Raw genomic sequence first — 15,766 nt, forward strand, 5'->3', positions numbered from 1 at the left:
GGGTCATCTGAGAATTCTGCCCACCACATTTATTGCTACTGTTTTTTCAGTTCATCTGCATGCATCAGAAAATCTAATTATAATAGGTTAAACAAAAATATAATTCTTTCACGTAACAACAGAAATGAATGCTTGTCGACACTAATTCAGTGGCTCCATGACATCAGGGCCAATGAGTGTGATTCCCTTTGCCTGTCCTTGATGTGATCATTGTAACTACAACTCTCATGACCATATTCGAGACAGGAAAAAGGAGAAAGTGGGAAGGGTTAGGGTACCTGAGCTATATCTCTCTCCTTTGCTGGGAAAGCAAAACAAAAGAAAGACAGAAAAACACTTTTCAGATCTATGTGTCTCACCTTATCTCCATTTCTAAGTCTAAGTAGCCAGAACTTGGTGAAGTGGCCACCCCCTAGGTGAAGGCTGGGAAAGCAATAGGAAATGTTGTGATTGGCTTAAATGATTCATGATCCTTCCTCTGGTGCAGGATGGTGAGAGGAAATGGATGTTGGGGACACAGCTATGTCTGTTATACTTAATTTCTGGAAGGCAGAATTTGGGTAGTAGAAAGCTTTAGGGTGGAAAGCCTGGTAGGTGCTCACGGTGCTGATGGAGAAAGATTTCTTATGCAGAGATTAACATATAAAAGTAAAAAAATTAATTTTGTCCTTTAGAAGGACAGAGAGAATGAGAGAGAGAGAGACAGAAGGGGGTGAGACAGAGAGCGGGGAGACGGCATGCTGTCCCAAAGAAAGAGAAAGGAGATGCCAGCAGCCAGGCTAAATGGCTTGCTGCTTTTACGGGGACAAAGAGAAAGAAAAAAATAGTAATTGTTATGGCATAATTAGCAGGTAGCTGCAAGACATCAGGTTGTCTGTCTTTCTTGTTTCTTCTGTTCCTGGGGACTTGGTTATCTGTGAGACATTGTCAGGCTAATCACAGGGGATGGGAGTTTGCCCCTAAGATATGGTTTTGGGCAGGAAACTAAGGCCAGGAGTCTACCCAGCAGCTTTCTGCTCAGGAGCTTCTCAGGAACTCCTTGAGGCTATAGAAACAAATTCTGTAGGCTGTGAGCTAGTGAATGTAAAGAGAAAGATTTACATTTCCTTTCTGTCTTTTGGCTCTCTTTAGACATTTGTGAAACAGAATCCCAACAGGTTGCCTGTCAGCAGAGAGAGAGCTCATAAGATTGTTCTTTAGCTATTATTAGAAAATTATGAGATTAGATATTTTCCTATTATTTCAGCAAGGCCGTCCTTACAGAAAGAGTACAGAATTTAGAGTCAGGAAATTTGTAATCCTGTCCCAGCTCTGTTATGGTTAGCTGTGTGACCTTGAACTAGTAACACGGCCTCTCTGAGCCAGTTTATCAAATGAGAAATATATGCTTTACTTTTTAAAGGTTATTGTAAAAATGAATCAAAATAATCTATGTTGTGCTTTGAATTCTGTAACTATATACTAATTGTAACTTTTGGTAACTGGTATAAAAATAAGACTGTATTTAATTGATTTTAAGAAATATATGTATATAAAGATACATTTTTTAAAAAATATTTTATCTTCTGTGAAATTAGATGCACTTTACAATCTATTGCATCTTAGCTCAATGAAATATAGTAGTAATATTTTGTTAAGCTTCTTGGAAAGCCCAGGAAATATGGCCACCACTAGGACCAAGAAGACTCTTACAGACGCTTGTGGAACTGATAGTCTCACGTTGGAACGTCCAAAGTGATGGACCCATGGCTCTAAAATATAGATGAGAAGAAATTATTCACATCAACTCCCTACCTTCAAACAAGCAAAATATTAGTATCCTTGTTCCAAAAATGTGAAACTAAGTTAAGCCAAAATGAATTTACCAATATGGAGTCAGCTAATATGTTCTAAGAGTTTAAGGAACTGGAAAATGTTTCCAAACTTTAAAACTTGACCTCCTACTGGGGCCATTCATTGATTTGACACGCTGCTCAGGTGCCTGGGAATGTCATTCAAGGGCACTGCCTCAGGAATGCACCAAAGATCAGAGGCAATACCTAACCTGTTTTTTAAGCCAAGTGTCACTTAGATCCTTGACTCTGAGTGTGGGGCCATGGAACTGTTAGCACAACCATAAGGATTGTTTATTTCGGAGAAAAATCGTGCAATAGAATATTTTGTAATTATGATGTTAGGATATACATTACATATATATGTACATATATGTATATATGTGTACACACACACACCCCTCATACACACAAGTAATATGACTTTAGAGAGGGGAAGACACCTAGGGATAGGGGATTATGGTGTATGATGTGTGTGATTGTAAGACAAAAAGAGGGCAGTTCATTTATGGAGAGTCATGGATAAATGCTGACTATAGTCGAAATATGGTATATGTTCCTTTTGGAATTCTTTCTCGTATGTGTTTGATTTGAGGCCGAGGTGGTCATGCTATTTGCCAATTTCCAAGGGAAGAAGAGTGATCAGTCTCCATTTGTTTTTAAAAACTGAAATATTTAAATAAAAGAATGAAAGGGAAAATAAAGATTGAAATAAGAAGAGCAAACAATCAGGGTCACTGAACTCATTTTCTCTTTTAGGAGCAGCATCAAGGTACCTATTAATTGAAATATGTTTGCGTATGTGTGTTCTTCAGTGAACTCTGTTCCGATTCTGTTAGTGAGAACTCTGTTCTCTCATAAGGGAAAAGAATGCGGAAGAAGGAAAGGGAAGAGAAACGGTGATCCAGGGTCTTAATCTGATTTAGGTCTTTCTCTCTGGGTGATGGGGCCTTCCAGGCTTCTGTTTATTTCTAAGAACTTATGAAGTAAGCTGCATGGTTACTTCAACTTCCTGATTTAACTTTTGTGGTTCCTGTATCCCATTATGACAGAAATCTCAGAGTATAAAACCATACTCGATATTATTTTGTATCATTGTACTGTGCACAATTCTGAGTGCATAGTAGATGCTCAGTAAGTTAGTAGAATGTCGTGCTTTAGAAGAAAGCTCTAAGGAAATATGTAGAATCCATGCAGTCTTACTTTTCCCATTCTTCCTTCTTCCTGTTTTGGTTTTGGTTTGTTTTTGACCTTTAGATGCTTGTTCTTGTTTAGGAAAAAATTTAAGGTCTCACTTGGGGTTTGAAATTGGCACTGGGATCTAGCTTAAGATGTTTCTGCATAAACCCCAAACAGATGGTTGGATAGTGTTTGCCAGAAGCCTCAGACCCGACAAGTGGATATAGAGATTTTCAAAGAAGCTGCCTTCTTTGAAAGATTTTCAAAGAAACGGGTATAAGGGGAAGATGGGCAAAGATTTTAAAAACTCTTTTGGATCACTGAACAGGCAAGAATAATGTCTTTGTATTATGTAGCATAGCTAACCTAACAAAATAAAACATTGTCTGAGCTCTGGAGGGACAAAATTGATCCATATTAGCTGGATGAAACCCTCCTTTCATTCTCATGATTTACACAATTTCTATAAAACTTCTAATTCATTTCCAGGATATTAGTATAAAACAAACTTTATTTAGATAATCTTGTGAACTAAAATAAAAGCTTAAGCCCGCCCCCCACCAGCTGACTGAATGGACCCCCTCTTGGCCAAGGAGTAGATACCCTAAAACTGAGTTGCTGGTCATAAGAAGGGAGGTCACACATGCCTCTTCATGCCCCCCTCCCTTCTAGTAGATATCCTTTGTAACCCATTAACAGGCCTAAGGCTATGCAAGACAAACCTGCTGGTTCTCAATATACTTAAAAAATCACTTGGGTCTGGGTATATGTTGGGTAGTTTGTCTCTGATTAACAGACTTCTTTATCCTAACTTAAAACATTCCAAACCTTTAGACAAAGCTTCATTTCTTTAACCAATTACAAATCAAAGAGTCTTTAAACCCATCGATAACCTGTAAGCACACCCCCACCCTTGAGATGTCCCACCTTTTCAGGCCAAACCAATGTAAGCCTTCCATGTATTGATTTATGACTTTACGTGTAACTCCTATCTCCCTGAAAAGTATGAAACCAAACTGTAACCCAGCCACAGCCAGTCCACTTACTCAAGGCTTCTTGGGTGTGGCTCTAGGCCGTGGTCCTCAAATTTGGCTCAGAATAAACCCCTTTATTTTACAGAGTTTGGCTTCTTTTCCGTTGACAATCTGAACTGGTCTTTTTTTCTGTTTTTAAGAGTGAACACAAGTCAGAAAGGAATGTTGCAGGGGAGGACTTCTAATTCTGGCTATAACTGGTAACAAACTGGTCCTTCTGCAGTAAACAAACCACAAAACAACAACATGTATAAGGCAGCTGTCTTCAGGCCTTGGTTGACAGGCAGCACAAGATTCCTGTGCTGAGGTGAGCCCCACGATCACCTTGGCTCTCTTCCAGGGGAGAGTTTCCTGACTGCAGTGTAGTCAGCTGGAGTCTAAGCCAAGCACAGCAGTCCTGCTGAGCTAGGGAAATAGAGATCAGAGTTTGGGGCAACTGGAGCAGCTGGAATCTGCAGGACAGGGCACCAGAGAGGAGAGAGTTGCATGGGGATGGGGAGAGAAGAAAAAAGTATGTCTGGGTGTACCCAGAGAATCCTTGGTCAGGCTGGAGTGCACATGTACAGACTGAACCATAAAGAACTTAATGAAGGTGGCTGCTTCAGGATTGAGAATGGGGCAGAGATACTAGAGTCAGGCAGTACTGGGAGACATTGGTGGTCCAGCCTGGCCACTGTGGAAAGACCTCGTTAACATCTTATTAACATCCCAAGCATCCAGCCAAGACACAGAAAGTCTGTGTTTTGGGGGTAAGGACAATGCTATCAAGCAAGGTCTGTACATTTTTTCCTATGAAGGGCCAATTGTTACTATTATTGGTTAGTAATAATTTTAGGCCCTGTGAACCATACTGTATGTGTCACAATTACTCAACTTTGCTACTCTAGAGCAGAAGCAGCTATAGACAGTATGTAAACTGATGGGTGTGGCTGTGTGCCAATACAACTTTATTACAAAAAAAGGCAGATGCCCAGATTTAGGCCACCACTGTAGTTTGCTCTGCTGTGTGCAGTTAATTAACTCATTCTTTCATTCATCTAACCACTTACTCAATAAACATTTACTAAATGCCAGACCCTGTTCTAAGAGCTGGAAGATAGCACCAAGAAAAAGATCCAATCCCTTTCTTCAGAGAGCTCACAGGCCAGTTAGCATGATAGCTGCATTAGCAAACAGTTTCATTATAATTTGATAAATGAGTGTGGGTTAAGATACTATCAGTGTAAGAAAAGATGTAGGGGGGAAGGAACAAATGGGATTAGTGGGAGCTGAGGAAGGGTACTATATATCAGAGTTCTTGGTTGTAAGCAACAGAAAACTGTGGCTGATATAGGCAGGAAAGGAGTCTATTGAAAGGGTCACACCATGGATCTGGTTAGGATGCTGCACTTGGCACTATCGTCACCGAATTGGGACGTGCCTGCCTCTGGGCTTGTATCAAATTTCTGTTGTCTACATGGCACTCTGGCATGCATTCAAGGCCCTTGCACCTTTTAGCATTCCCTCAAGATTCTAACACCCATTGACAAAGCCTGGATGTTAGGGTTTGTCCATCTAGGAGGTATGGAAAGAGAGTATTTTTTCCTTCTCAAAAAAGAAAGAGTTTTTGGATATTGACTGGCCAAAAAATAATGAACATGCCTATTATAAAGGTTTCCTGAAAAAAGAATCTGTGTTCTTTATCTTTGGATTCAGTGATTGCCACTAGGCATAAATGCTTGTTGAACCAAACCGAAGATAATGGTTGAGCTCAGTGACTTAGCTGTCACTGTTCCAACCCCTCCTTTTTCAGTGCACTCCCACCCTCTTCAGATAAACAGAATGAAACTCACTGTTGGCTAGACCTGCTGTTCCTTGTCCCCCTTCCTAAGTGCTTTTGCCCTGCAGCTCTTTTGCTAAGAGCCCTCCTTTCCAGCATAAGCTGTAGCTCAAGACCACTTGATTCAGCTCAAGACCATCCACTTCCATAGTAAGTCCTTTACTCGCCTACTTACTTTGTGGTTTTGATGGATAACCCGTCGGAATAGGTTAGAGAAGAGAAGTTACTGTTTTAGATGGCTGTCATATCTCCTTGCGATCAGCTGTCAGCTGCTTGAGGGCAGTGGTGCTGTCTTGCTCTTCCTTGCAACCTCAGGCTCTAGGATGGGCCCAGCACAGAATACTCTGTACATGTTCCCAACGATGCTGGCCCCTGACTTTGTGGACACACCGGAGGTACTGTTGTGGCTGATAACTTCCGCACTAAGTTCCTACTCAGCACAGGGAGGAATGCTAATCTCCCTTGAGCACATTTCTTCTTCTTCTTTTTTTTTTTTTTCTGAGGCAGGATCTCACTCTGTCACCCAGGCTGGAGTGCAGTGGTGTCATCATAGCTCACAGCAACCTCAAACTCCTGGGCTCAATCAATCCTCCTGGCTCAGCTTCCCAAGTGATGTGCTCCACAACGCCTGGCTAATTTTTCTGTTTTTAGTAGAGACGGGGTCTCGCTCTTGCTCAGGCTGATCTCAAACTCCTGAGCTCAAGCAATCCTCCCGCCTCAGCCTCCCAGGGTGCCAGGATTACAAGTGCGAGCCACTGTGCCCGAAGCACACTTCTTGAGTCACTCTGCTCTTAAACCTTCAGCAGCTTCTCGTTTCCCCTTGAACTCTTCTCTGTAGCTTTTAAGGTCCATCAGTCCTTTCCCCCCTATTTCACCAGTAGACATCTCTGCTCTCGTTAGGCCGCCGAAAAATAAGCCTTACTGAGGTCTGATTCTGATTCTCCGTCATCAGGGATATCCTCACACTTCCCTTCCAGGGGTCCAGTCCTTCTGATCCAAGAAACCTGCCCTGTCCCCATCCCTTACGGTCCCAGCCCTCGAAGATCTTCCCATGGCTGAGCTGTCATACACTTTCAGTGTGTCCTTCAGCAGGCAGTTATTCACTTATGTCCCCCACAGGATTGTGAGCTGCTTGAGGGCTGCTGTGTCAAAGGGTGCCTCGTACATTTCCAGACACATAGGGCTCTCGAGGGTGTGCTCGAGCACTGGCATAGGCATACCTACTTCTGTGACCCCCTCTTATCAGCCAGTTGCATTCTCCACCTCTAAATTTTAGTAGTTATGGGATACTGAGAAAGAAGTATCTGTCTGGAAAATGGCAACCCAAACAAAGACTTCAGTGAAATTTTGTGTCTCTTGGTCAATCCTGCTGCTGATACTGAGTCACCACTTATTTGTGGTGATTCTAAGCCTCACTTTATGATTCACATTCTAAAAATGGGGTGAGGTTTTTACTGAGAAACTAATTCCAGTGTGAACTTAGCCTCACAATTATTAGGTTCTTCTGTGGGTTTGCAGTTGCTAGCACAGCACTTCTCAAGGTCTGGTGTCTTATGGGTCATTGATGTGGCTGTCCCATGGCAAATACCTGGAACCCATTGCACAGGGCTATGCAACAGCATAGGGGGTTCCCTGTCATAAATTTGTTCTACGAGGCTTTCTTGGGACTACTGATTATTTGTAACCAGTCCATGTCCGATCTGGGATGGATAAGCTAAAGAAGCATAAGTAGATCTCTGGGGGCTCTTCCATTCGTGCTTTCTGAGTATTGGTCTTGGTTCCTCAGCCAGAATGTACCTGTATCTGTAGAGAGGAGGTTTCAGAATCTGCCCCTGGGCTCTGTAACTGAGCACATGACTCCACTTAGCATCTGGGAGAACTGCTCTAACAATGACAGAAAAGAGAAATCACTAAAACCAGAATGTATACATGACAGAAATGGGGTGGTTTCATGTCATATGCGTTCTAGTCCCAAGACTTCCACTAACAAACTGTGCCATCTTGGGCGAGTCACTTAACACCAGCAGCAGTGACGGTGATGGCTCACATTTATAGAAGGCTTGGAATGGGGCCTGGCACACAGAAAGCCCTCTGTAAGGTCTCCTGCTATTATTATCATTGTCATTGTTACAGAGCATTTGTTATGCCTGATACTAAACATTTGGCATACATTATCTCATTTAATCCTAGAATTATGAAGGGAGTTTTATTCTTGCTGTGCAAGGGTGAACTGAGGCTTAGAAGAGATTAAATTATGTGTCTAAGACTGTACAGGACTCAAATCTGGACCGTCTAACTCCTGGACCTGTGCTCGCAGTCTCTGTTGTTACACTTGATTTCCTTGTTATGGATGAAGTTTCTCATCTGTAAAACTTGAAAGCTGGACTATTGATCTTTAAAACCCTCTAGTTCGTGGCCAGGTGGAATGGCTCACACTTGTAATCCAAATGCTTTTGAAGGCTGAGGTGGGAAGATTACTTGAAGCCAAGAGTTCAAGACCAGCCTGTATAAAAAAATAAATAAAAATAAAATAAATAAACGAAAACCTTCCAGTTTAAAATTTCTAGGTATTTCCTCATTACCTTCACCTTTTCCTTCTCTTCTTCCCCTGTCCCCTCTCCCACCCCACTTATGCATAAATTTTGCTGGGTTCATCATCACGGGATCGGCAGGATGTTTTCCCCATTGAGTTACGACGCTGCATGTGTCAGCACGTGGACTTGTATTGTGGCTTTTTTGTTTTATTTGGAGAAGGCAGGAGGGCTGGTTTACGTGCTGCTGTTATTGTGAGGGGGGAATCTGACTCTTTAATTTTACTGTCTTATCTTGGCCTGCAGCCATTCCCACATTGAGTGACACTAACACTTGACAGGGCTTGAGAAAGGTGTCATCGGAGCCCGTGGGAATCAGCTCTTGGTGTTTGTGGGCTCTGCATGGCTCTCTGTTAAGATCTGGTTTAGGAGACTTGCACTCTCCAGGCTATTTGCACACGTCCAGTCCTGTGATTGATAAGGATCTTAACAGAGGGACTAAACTTACGGGCTTTCCATCCTATGTACAACTTGGGTATTCTGGCAGATTTCCACACAGAGAGTTTCCTGAGACATTTCATTGTGGTTTCATTGTAATTGATATTTGTGAAGTCCTTTAGTTGGGTAGTAGTCTATATACACTATAGTCTGCAGCACTTTTTTGTGGCCGTGACCCAAAGGTTAGAGTGTTTTGGCAGCAGGAGACCTGGGTTCAGGGGTTGGATCTATCACTTCCTAGCTTGGTGCATCTAAAACACCTGCTTATTATGGCTTCTTCCTGATTATTTTTTAGATGGGATCTTATTATGAAAAAAAAAAAAAGCGTCAGTTTGTTACTATCCTGAGATTGGTGAATTCTTCCACTTAGAAACCTGGAGGAGGCCGGGCGCGGTGGCTCACGCCTGTAATCCTAGCACTCTGGGAGGCCGAGGCGGGCGGATCGTTGGAGCTCAGGAGTTCGAGACCAGCCTGAGCAAGAGCGAGACCCCCGTCTCTACTAAAAATAGAAAGAAATATATGAACAGCTAAAAAAAAAATATATATATATATATATATATATATATAAAATTAGCCGGGCATGGTGGTGCATGCCTGTAGTCCCAGCTACTTGGGAGGCTGAGGCAGAAGGATCCCTTGAGCCCAGGAGTTTGAGGTTGCTGTGAGCTAGGCTGATGCCACGGCACTCATTCTAGCCTGGGCAACAGAGTGAGACTCTGTCTCAAAAAAAAAAAACAAAAAAAACCTGGAGGAAACATTTTAGGAACCTTAGGCCAGGTTCCAAATAAGGGCCAGGAAACACTGAAAGTGCTGGATAAGTCAATTTCTCTCAGCCCAGATTTCTTCATCTATAAAAGAATTATATTTAATAGTACTACCTGCCCTACTCAACTGAAATGCCTACTGATTCAAATGAAGTGTTGCATGAAAATGTTTCTGAAAATCATAAATTCTATATAAACATTAATTGTTTTTAGGAAGTATCATATAGCAAAACTAGTTGTTTTAATCATCAAAAAACAAAAGCCATTAAATCTTTCTACTCTGTTTTTCCTCAGTATAGATTATTTACTGTAGATAATAACCCATAGTAAAATTTCCTCAACTTTTTATTGTGCACCAATTGGAAGACTGTGAGTTAAATGGTTCTAGATATTATCTGAATATTGTGTGTATTCAATTATTAAGAATTGATATTGTTCAAGGAGTATAGTAGCTGTTTTGTGGAAGCACATTCATTTTGTATTAATTCAGATTTTATTCATTATTAGATCAAGAGTTAGGTTCAAGTTGTAAAATGACATTGATAGCATTAACTAAATTTAAAGTCAATTAACTATTCTAATGTATACATAGAATGTAATTACAGTGTGAGTAAAGGGTAGATCTTTATATACTAATTCAAAATGGCCTAGATTGAAAATATGTTTCTGTCACTGACATTTTTCACTAAAGCAAATATTCCCTATCCTCTTACTCCAAATGAACAAGATGACTCCATTTCTATTTTTCTTGATTGGTAAACCATGCTTGGAGATACCATCTGGAGAGCGTTGGGTTTCTGCCAAAGATTTAAATCAGGCCTGAAAAGAGTTACCTGCCTAAGGCAAGAAACTGCACTGATTTAATAGAAAAGAACATGCTTTTATTTCACCATCTGGTAAGAGAGAGTGAAAGTACTTCGAAAAGTTTTAGTATTTGTTTTACAATGATAGTACTATACTATAGATAACAGTATTTCTAAAATATAATAATTGGGAAAAGTAGGGAATCTAATTGCTGAAATTTGTGTAATTATTTACAAGTTTGATATGAAGGCTTATCCAGAGCTCTTGATGCTAAATGCAGATCTTTCAGTATAAAAGGTGGGGCAAAACAGGAGCATGGAGAGGTAAGGCAAGCCGGAAACCACTTCAGCTCCTCGCCTCCCCCCCGCCCCGTGGGTAGTGCCGAAAGCCCTAGACCTGTGTGGGTAGGGTATGATGCGATGGTTATCCTTTTTAATTTGTTTTTTTTTTTTAACAGATTTCTGCTTGACAGATTAACCAAAAGCCAGAGGGGCTAGTCTGTGTTCTGAGGATTGTTCTTGGCAAGACCCTTATAACAGACCTTAGACCCAAGTCTGCTGTGCTACCATACCTCCACCTCACCCCAGACATTATTCTGGGGTCCACCTGAGGTCAGCAGTGTGAAGATGACCAGCGCCTTCCTAGCATGACGACTTTGGAACATGTGATTGCCACCCACCAGTCAGAGTGGGTCTCCTTCAATGAAGAGCCACTCTTTGCCCCCCCTTCTGAGGGTAAGGAGTGTCTTCATTTCCTAAAGTGAAGAGATTGGCAAAGAGCCGTGCCTGTTACGGCTTCTACTTGATCATTCTTTGAATGAGATCTTAACATAGAAAAAAGAGTCAGTTTGTCACTTTCCTGAGATGTGTGAATTCTTCCACTTAGAAGCCTGAGGAAGCATTTTAGGAACCTTAAGTCCCTTAAAAAGGGCTCTTTTCTTCCAAGAAAGAAAAACTAAGTATTAACAAAGTGGTTTACTCTCAGCCTTTTTGAGGTATAGTTGATAAGAGTGACGGGCTCTGGAGCCAGATTGCTTGGGCTCAAATCCTGGATCCAACATGTATGAGTGATGTGCCTTTGGGTAGATTATTTATTTAATGCATAATTTCATTATCTGTACAATGGGGATAATTATAATACCTATCTCACAGGTTGTTGTGAGGATTAAGTGAATTATTAACACACAGAAAGTGCTTAGAACAGTGCCTGGCATGTGGAAAGAGCTCAGTATTGTCATACTCGATCATAATAAAGATGACTTCCAGGGAACTGATGCTCAGGGATGAAAGTCACGGTAGGGTCTGGGAGGTGTTTGCAGAGCCGTATCAGTTGGTTCTGTTCTGCAGCTGCCAGTGCCAGCTGAAATCATCCCACCTTCATTTACAACACCTGGAAAGTATGAGTCTACAGGTGTGCTGTCCAGTGTGGTAGCCATGTGGCTACTGAGCACCTGAACTGTGGCAAGTCTGAACTGAGGTATGCTGTGTGACATACCTATAGTCAACCTAGTTTTTTAAAAAATTTAAACATCTCATTAACAGTTTTTATATTGATTACAGACTGAGTTGAAATATGTATTATTAAAAACAGTTTCTCCTGTTTATTTTTACTTTCTTTAATGTGGCTACTAGAAAATTTAAAATTATGTATGTGGCTCACTTTTTATTTTTCTTGAACAGTGAGAATCTAGGGGTTTTGATTACAAGGAGGTGAACCAGTTTGGCTAGTGAGGGGAAAAAGGATTCTCATATTAATTCTTTGGTTTTTAAGAAGTTTTCATACAGTAAAATTGACTTCCTTTGGTGTACAGTTGATGAATTTTAGCACATATATAGATTTGTTCATCCACCACCATAATCAGGATATAGTTTTTTTATTTTCAAAAGAATTTTTTGAAGGCTATTCAATGTTCTAAGACAAATGCGTTGAATACAATGCTACAAGAAGAGCCTCTGTGTTCATTCAGCTGGTCATTAGTGTAGGGCTTGCACCTAGTGGTCTGTGAATGCATGTAGCTTGGACTACACAGAGTTTGAGATCTGAGTTTGCATATCTTCAGACAGAAGCTGTCCTATTCAGCCACAGTCTCCACCAGTCTCTGTTGCCTTTCACTTGTCTCGCTCAACTCGGGTATACTTCATACTTGACCTCTGTAGGCATTTTTATTTGTGACCCCCAAGCGCTGGAGCAGACACTGGGATAAGAATGGTGAAGAAGGTTCCTAGCCTCAGCCTGCCTGGGCACCAACTGGAGACATGCTGAGGTTGTAGCTTGTACACATGATTAGAGAAGCAATCCTGTAGCATAGAGTCAGATGGGTGTGGCTGTTTCTTCTCCCCTACCCACTGTAATGGTGAGTCCTGCAGTCACCCCTTGCCCATCCTTAGATTTTGCCTCCATGAGACAGTTCTGAGGAGTGGCCTTCCTCAGATGATGGTGGTGTCTGGTATCTGTTCCAGGGGGGACTGAAGAGCATGTCCCAGGATTGTCATCTTCCTCAGACCAGTCTGAGGAGAACTCCTCCGGGGAGAACCACATGGTGGATGGAGGCTCTCAGGACCTTTCCCACTCGGAGCAGGATGACTCCTCTGAAAAGATGGGCCTCATCTCTGAAGCAGCCTCCCCACCTGGGAGCCCTGAGCAGCCCCCACCTGACCTGGCCTCGGCCATCAGCAACTGGGTTCAATTTGAAGACGACACTCCCTGGGCCAGCACGTCACCACCTCATAAAGAAACAGGTGAGACAGGTGGGAGGCCAGGAAGGTTCGGGCTTGGGCACGTGCTCAGCAGGGATGCTTTTCCGTGGGAGGTCTGTAGGGCTGCCAGGATTCTATTCTACCTGCTTCAGAGCCCTGAAGCACCGGCCACATAGGAGACAGCAGACCGAGATCTCATCTGGTTTAATTCTAAAGCTAGTTTTTATTGACATAAGCTTACAAACAAATCGATGTGTTCTAGGACACCTTTCCAACCTTTTCCTCTTGTCCCTGGCTGTTGACTTGTCTCTGAAAGAATGCGTACATATTTAGGTGCTGAGTAAATATAATTTCCAATCCTTAATAGATTAGGGATTGGAAATTATATTTACTCAGCACCTAAATTGTAAGCTTCTTACACATAGAAATGAATGTCTTTCAAGGTGTGAATCAGACTATTTCTAATGCTCACCAGTGGGACTTGTTAAACAGGGATATTCTCATGCTCCAGGCCTCTTGCATCCAAATCTTCAGGGGTGGGGGTGGTCGTTAATAGTACTTCTTTTATTTTGTGTCATTTCAATGTCCAGAAGTTGCACTGGGGAGCTTAGTGAAGCCATAGAAGTTGTTAGTCCCCACCCTGGTGATCTGGCTACTTGTTTTGTTGTGCACTGAAGCATACCAAGGGTGATCAGTGATCAAAGGTAACCTTTGGAACTATTAATTTTCTATTTGCTGCTGTAACAAATTACCACATTTAGTGGCTTAAACAGCATGAGTTTATCATATTACTATTCTGTATTTCAGGAGTCCATTATGGGTGTCATTGGACTGTAGGGGAGAGTATTTCCTGGCCTTTTCTAGCTTCCAGAGGTCGCCCACATTCCTTGGCACCTAGCCCCTTCCTCTGTCTCCAGAGCCAGGAATATTGTGTTTTTTCCTACCTTTCTTCTCTCTGTGCCTTTTTTCTGAAGTCCCATCTTTTCTGACTTCTTCTGCCTCCATCTTTTATTAAGGGCCTTTGTGGTCCTTACATTGGGCCTACTAGGATAATTTTCCCTTCTCAAGATCCTTAACATAATCCTAGCTGCAAAGTCCCTTTTGTAAGGTAATACATTCACAGGTTCTGGGGATTGAGATGTGGATATTGTTGGGGGCAGGGGCGTTATTCTGTCTACCTCAGAGACCTGCTAGCCAAAAGCAGGATTGTTTGTTTTTCTTTCTTTTTTTTTTTTTTTTGAGACAAAGTCTCACACTGTTGCCCGGGCTAGAGTGAGTGCCGTGGCGTCAGCCTAGCTCACAACAACCTCAAACTCTTGGGCTCAAGTGATCCTCCTGCCTCAGCCTCCCGAGTAGCTGGGACTACAGGCATGTGCCACCATGCCCGGCTAATTTTTTTTTTCTATATATATTTTTAGTTGTCCAGATAATTTATTTCTATTTTTAGTAGAGATGGGGTCTCGCTCAGGCTGGTCTCGAACTCCTGACCTCGAGTGATCCACCTGCCTCGGCCTCCCAGAGGGCTAGGATTATAGGCTTGAGCCACCGCGCCCGGTCTGTTTGTTTTTCTGTTGGTGGGTTAAATGTTATGCTAGTTTTACTTTTCAAAAACAATTTCTTTATTTTTCAAACATGTTTTCAACACCAGTGAAAATTATTTTAAGAAAATTTAAAACATAATTCTTTCATATAACAAATGTTTCCATTTTTACACAATAATTTGCACATTTATGTATGCATTTTCACATTTAAGCGTCAGGTTTCTCCGTGAATTGTTGGTGAGAGAGCCATGACACTCAAATCAGTGTGGAAGAAGTGACAGGTCCAGACAGGCTTCCCTTACTAAATACCTAACACTGGCAAGACACTGGGCTAAGTGTTTATACATGTGGGAAAAAGTGACTGAACACTGGGCAGTGAAACAGCATAGAAATGTGTTCCTTATGTTTAATAAGATACATTTACTGCATGCTTACTCTCTCAGTTTCTGTGCTCTATGCTTTAATCTCGTCATCTCAGATACTCCTGACAACAATTATGTGAGGAAGATATATTACATGTGGAGGAGACTGAGGCCAACAGGTTTGGGAGTTTGCCCTAGGTTGTATGCTAGGAAGTGGCCAGGGGAGCTTCAGCACCAGGCAGGCTGGCTCCAGGGTCTTGGAGCAGCCTAGGGATGAGCTGTGGTATTTGCCTCATTCTTCCTGCTGCTGTTGCTGCTCTGGTATCCTCTGCTCCCTCCTTACAGGGGAGGCAGGGAGGCGAGGGACGGAAGGTAAGGGAGGAATGGAAGGTAAGGGATGGGTGAGGTGGTGTTTCTCCACTCAATTGTCCTGAAATAGCCTTGCCTTCAGGGCACTGATTATATTCATGTCATTCAGATTCTTTCACATCTTATTCATACCTTGCCTTTAGCCTCAAAGATTTCTTGATTGCTCAAAACTATTTTTATGACAGATGGGTCAATTTGCTTCAACTCTTCACTTGTTTTTGCAAAATTAATTTCGAGGTTAGTCATCATCATGTTGCCCCCATCTGACTGAGGATCTTATCTTATCTTGTTATTGACAATGCTTTCAATATGTTCTTAAAGCTTTATTCTTTAAGGT

At 41.9% G+C, this 15,766-nt stretch overlaps 1 protein-coding gene across 1 annotated transcript in view; it reads left to right on the forward strand.

Moving 5' to 3' along the window:
* STON2 (stonin 2) overlaps positions 1–15,766 on the forward strand; it is a 138,332-nt gene that overhangs the window by 17,838 nt on the left and 104,728 nt on the right. Inside the window, exons 2-3 of the mRNA XM_045544796.1 lie at positions 10,919–11,195; positions 12,921–13,199. Coding sequence (XP_045400752.1) covers positions 11,108–11,195; positions 12,921–13,199 — 367 coding nt within the window. The 5' untranslated portion in view covers positions 10,919–11,107. The remainder of the gene's footprint in view (positions 1–10,918; positions 11,196–12,920; positions 13,200–15,766) is intronic.

Source organism: Lemur catta, chromosome 1, assembly GCF_020740605.2.
Source record: "Lemur catta isolate mLemCat1 chromosome 1, mLemCat1.pri, whole genome shotgun sequence".
In the NCBI taxonomy this organism is placed as follows: Eukaryota; Metazoa; Chordata; class Mammalia; order Primates; family Lemuridae; genus Lemur; species Lemur catta.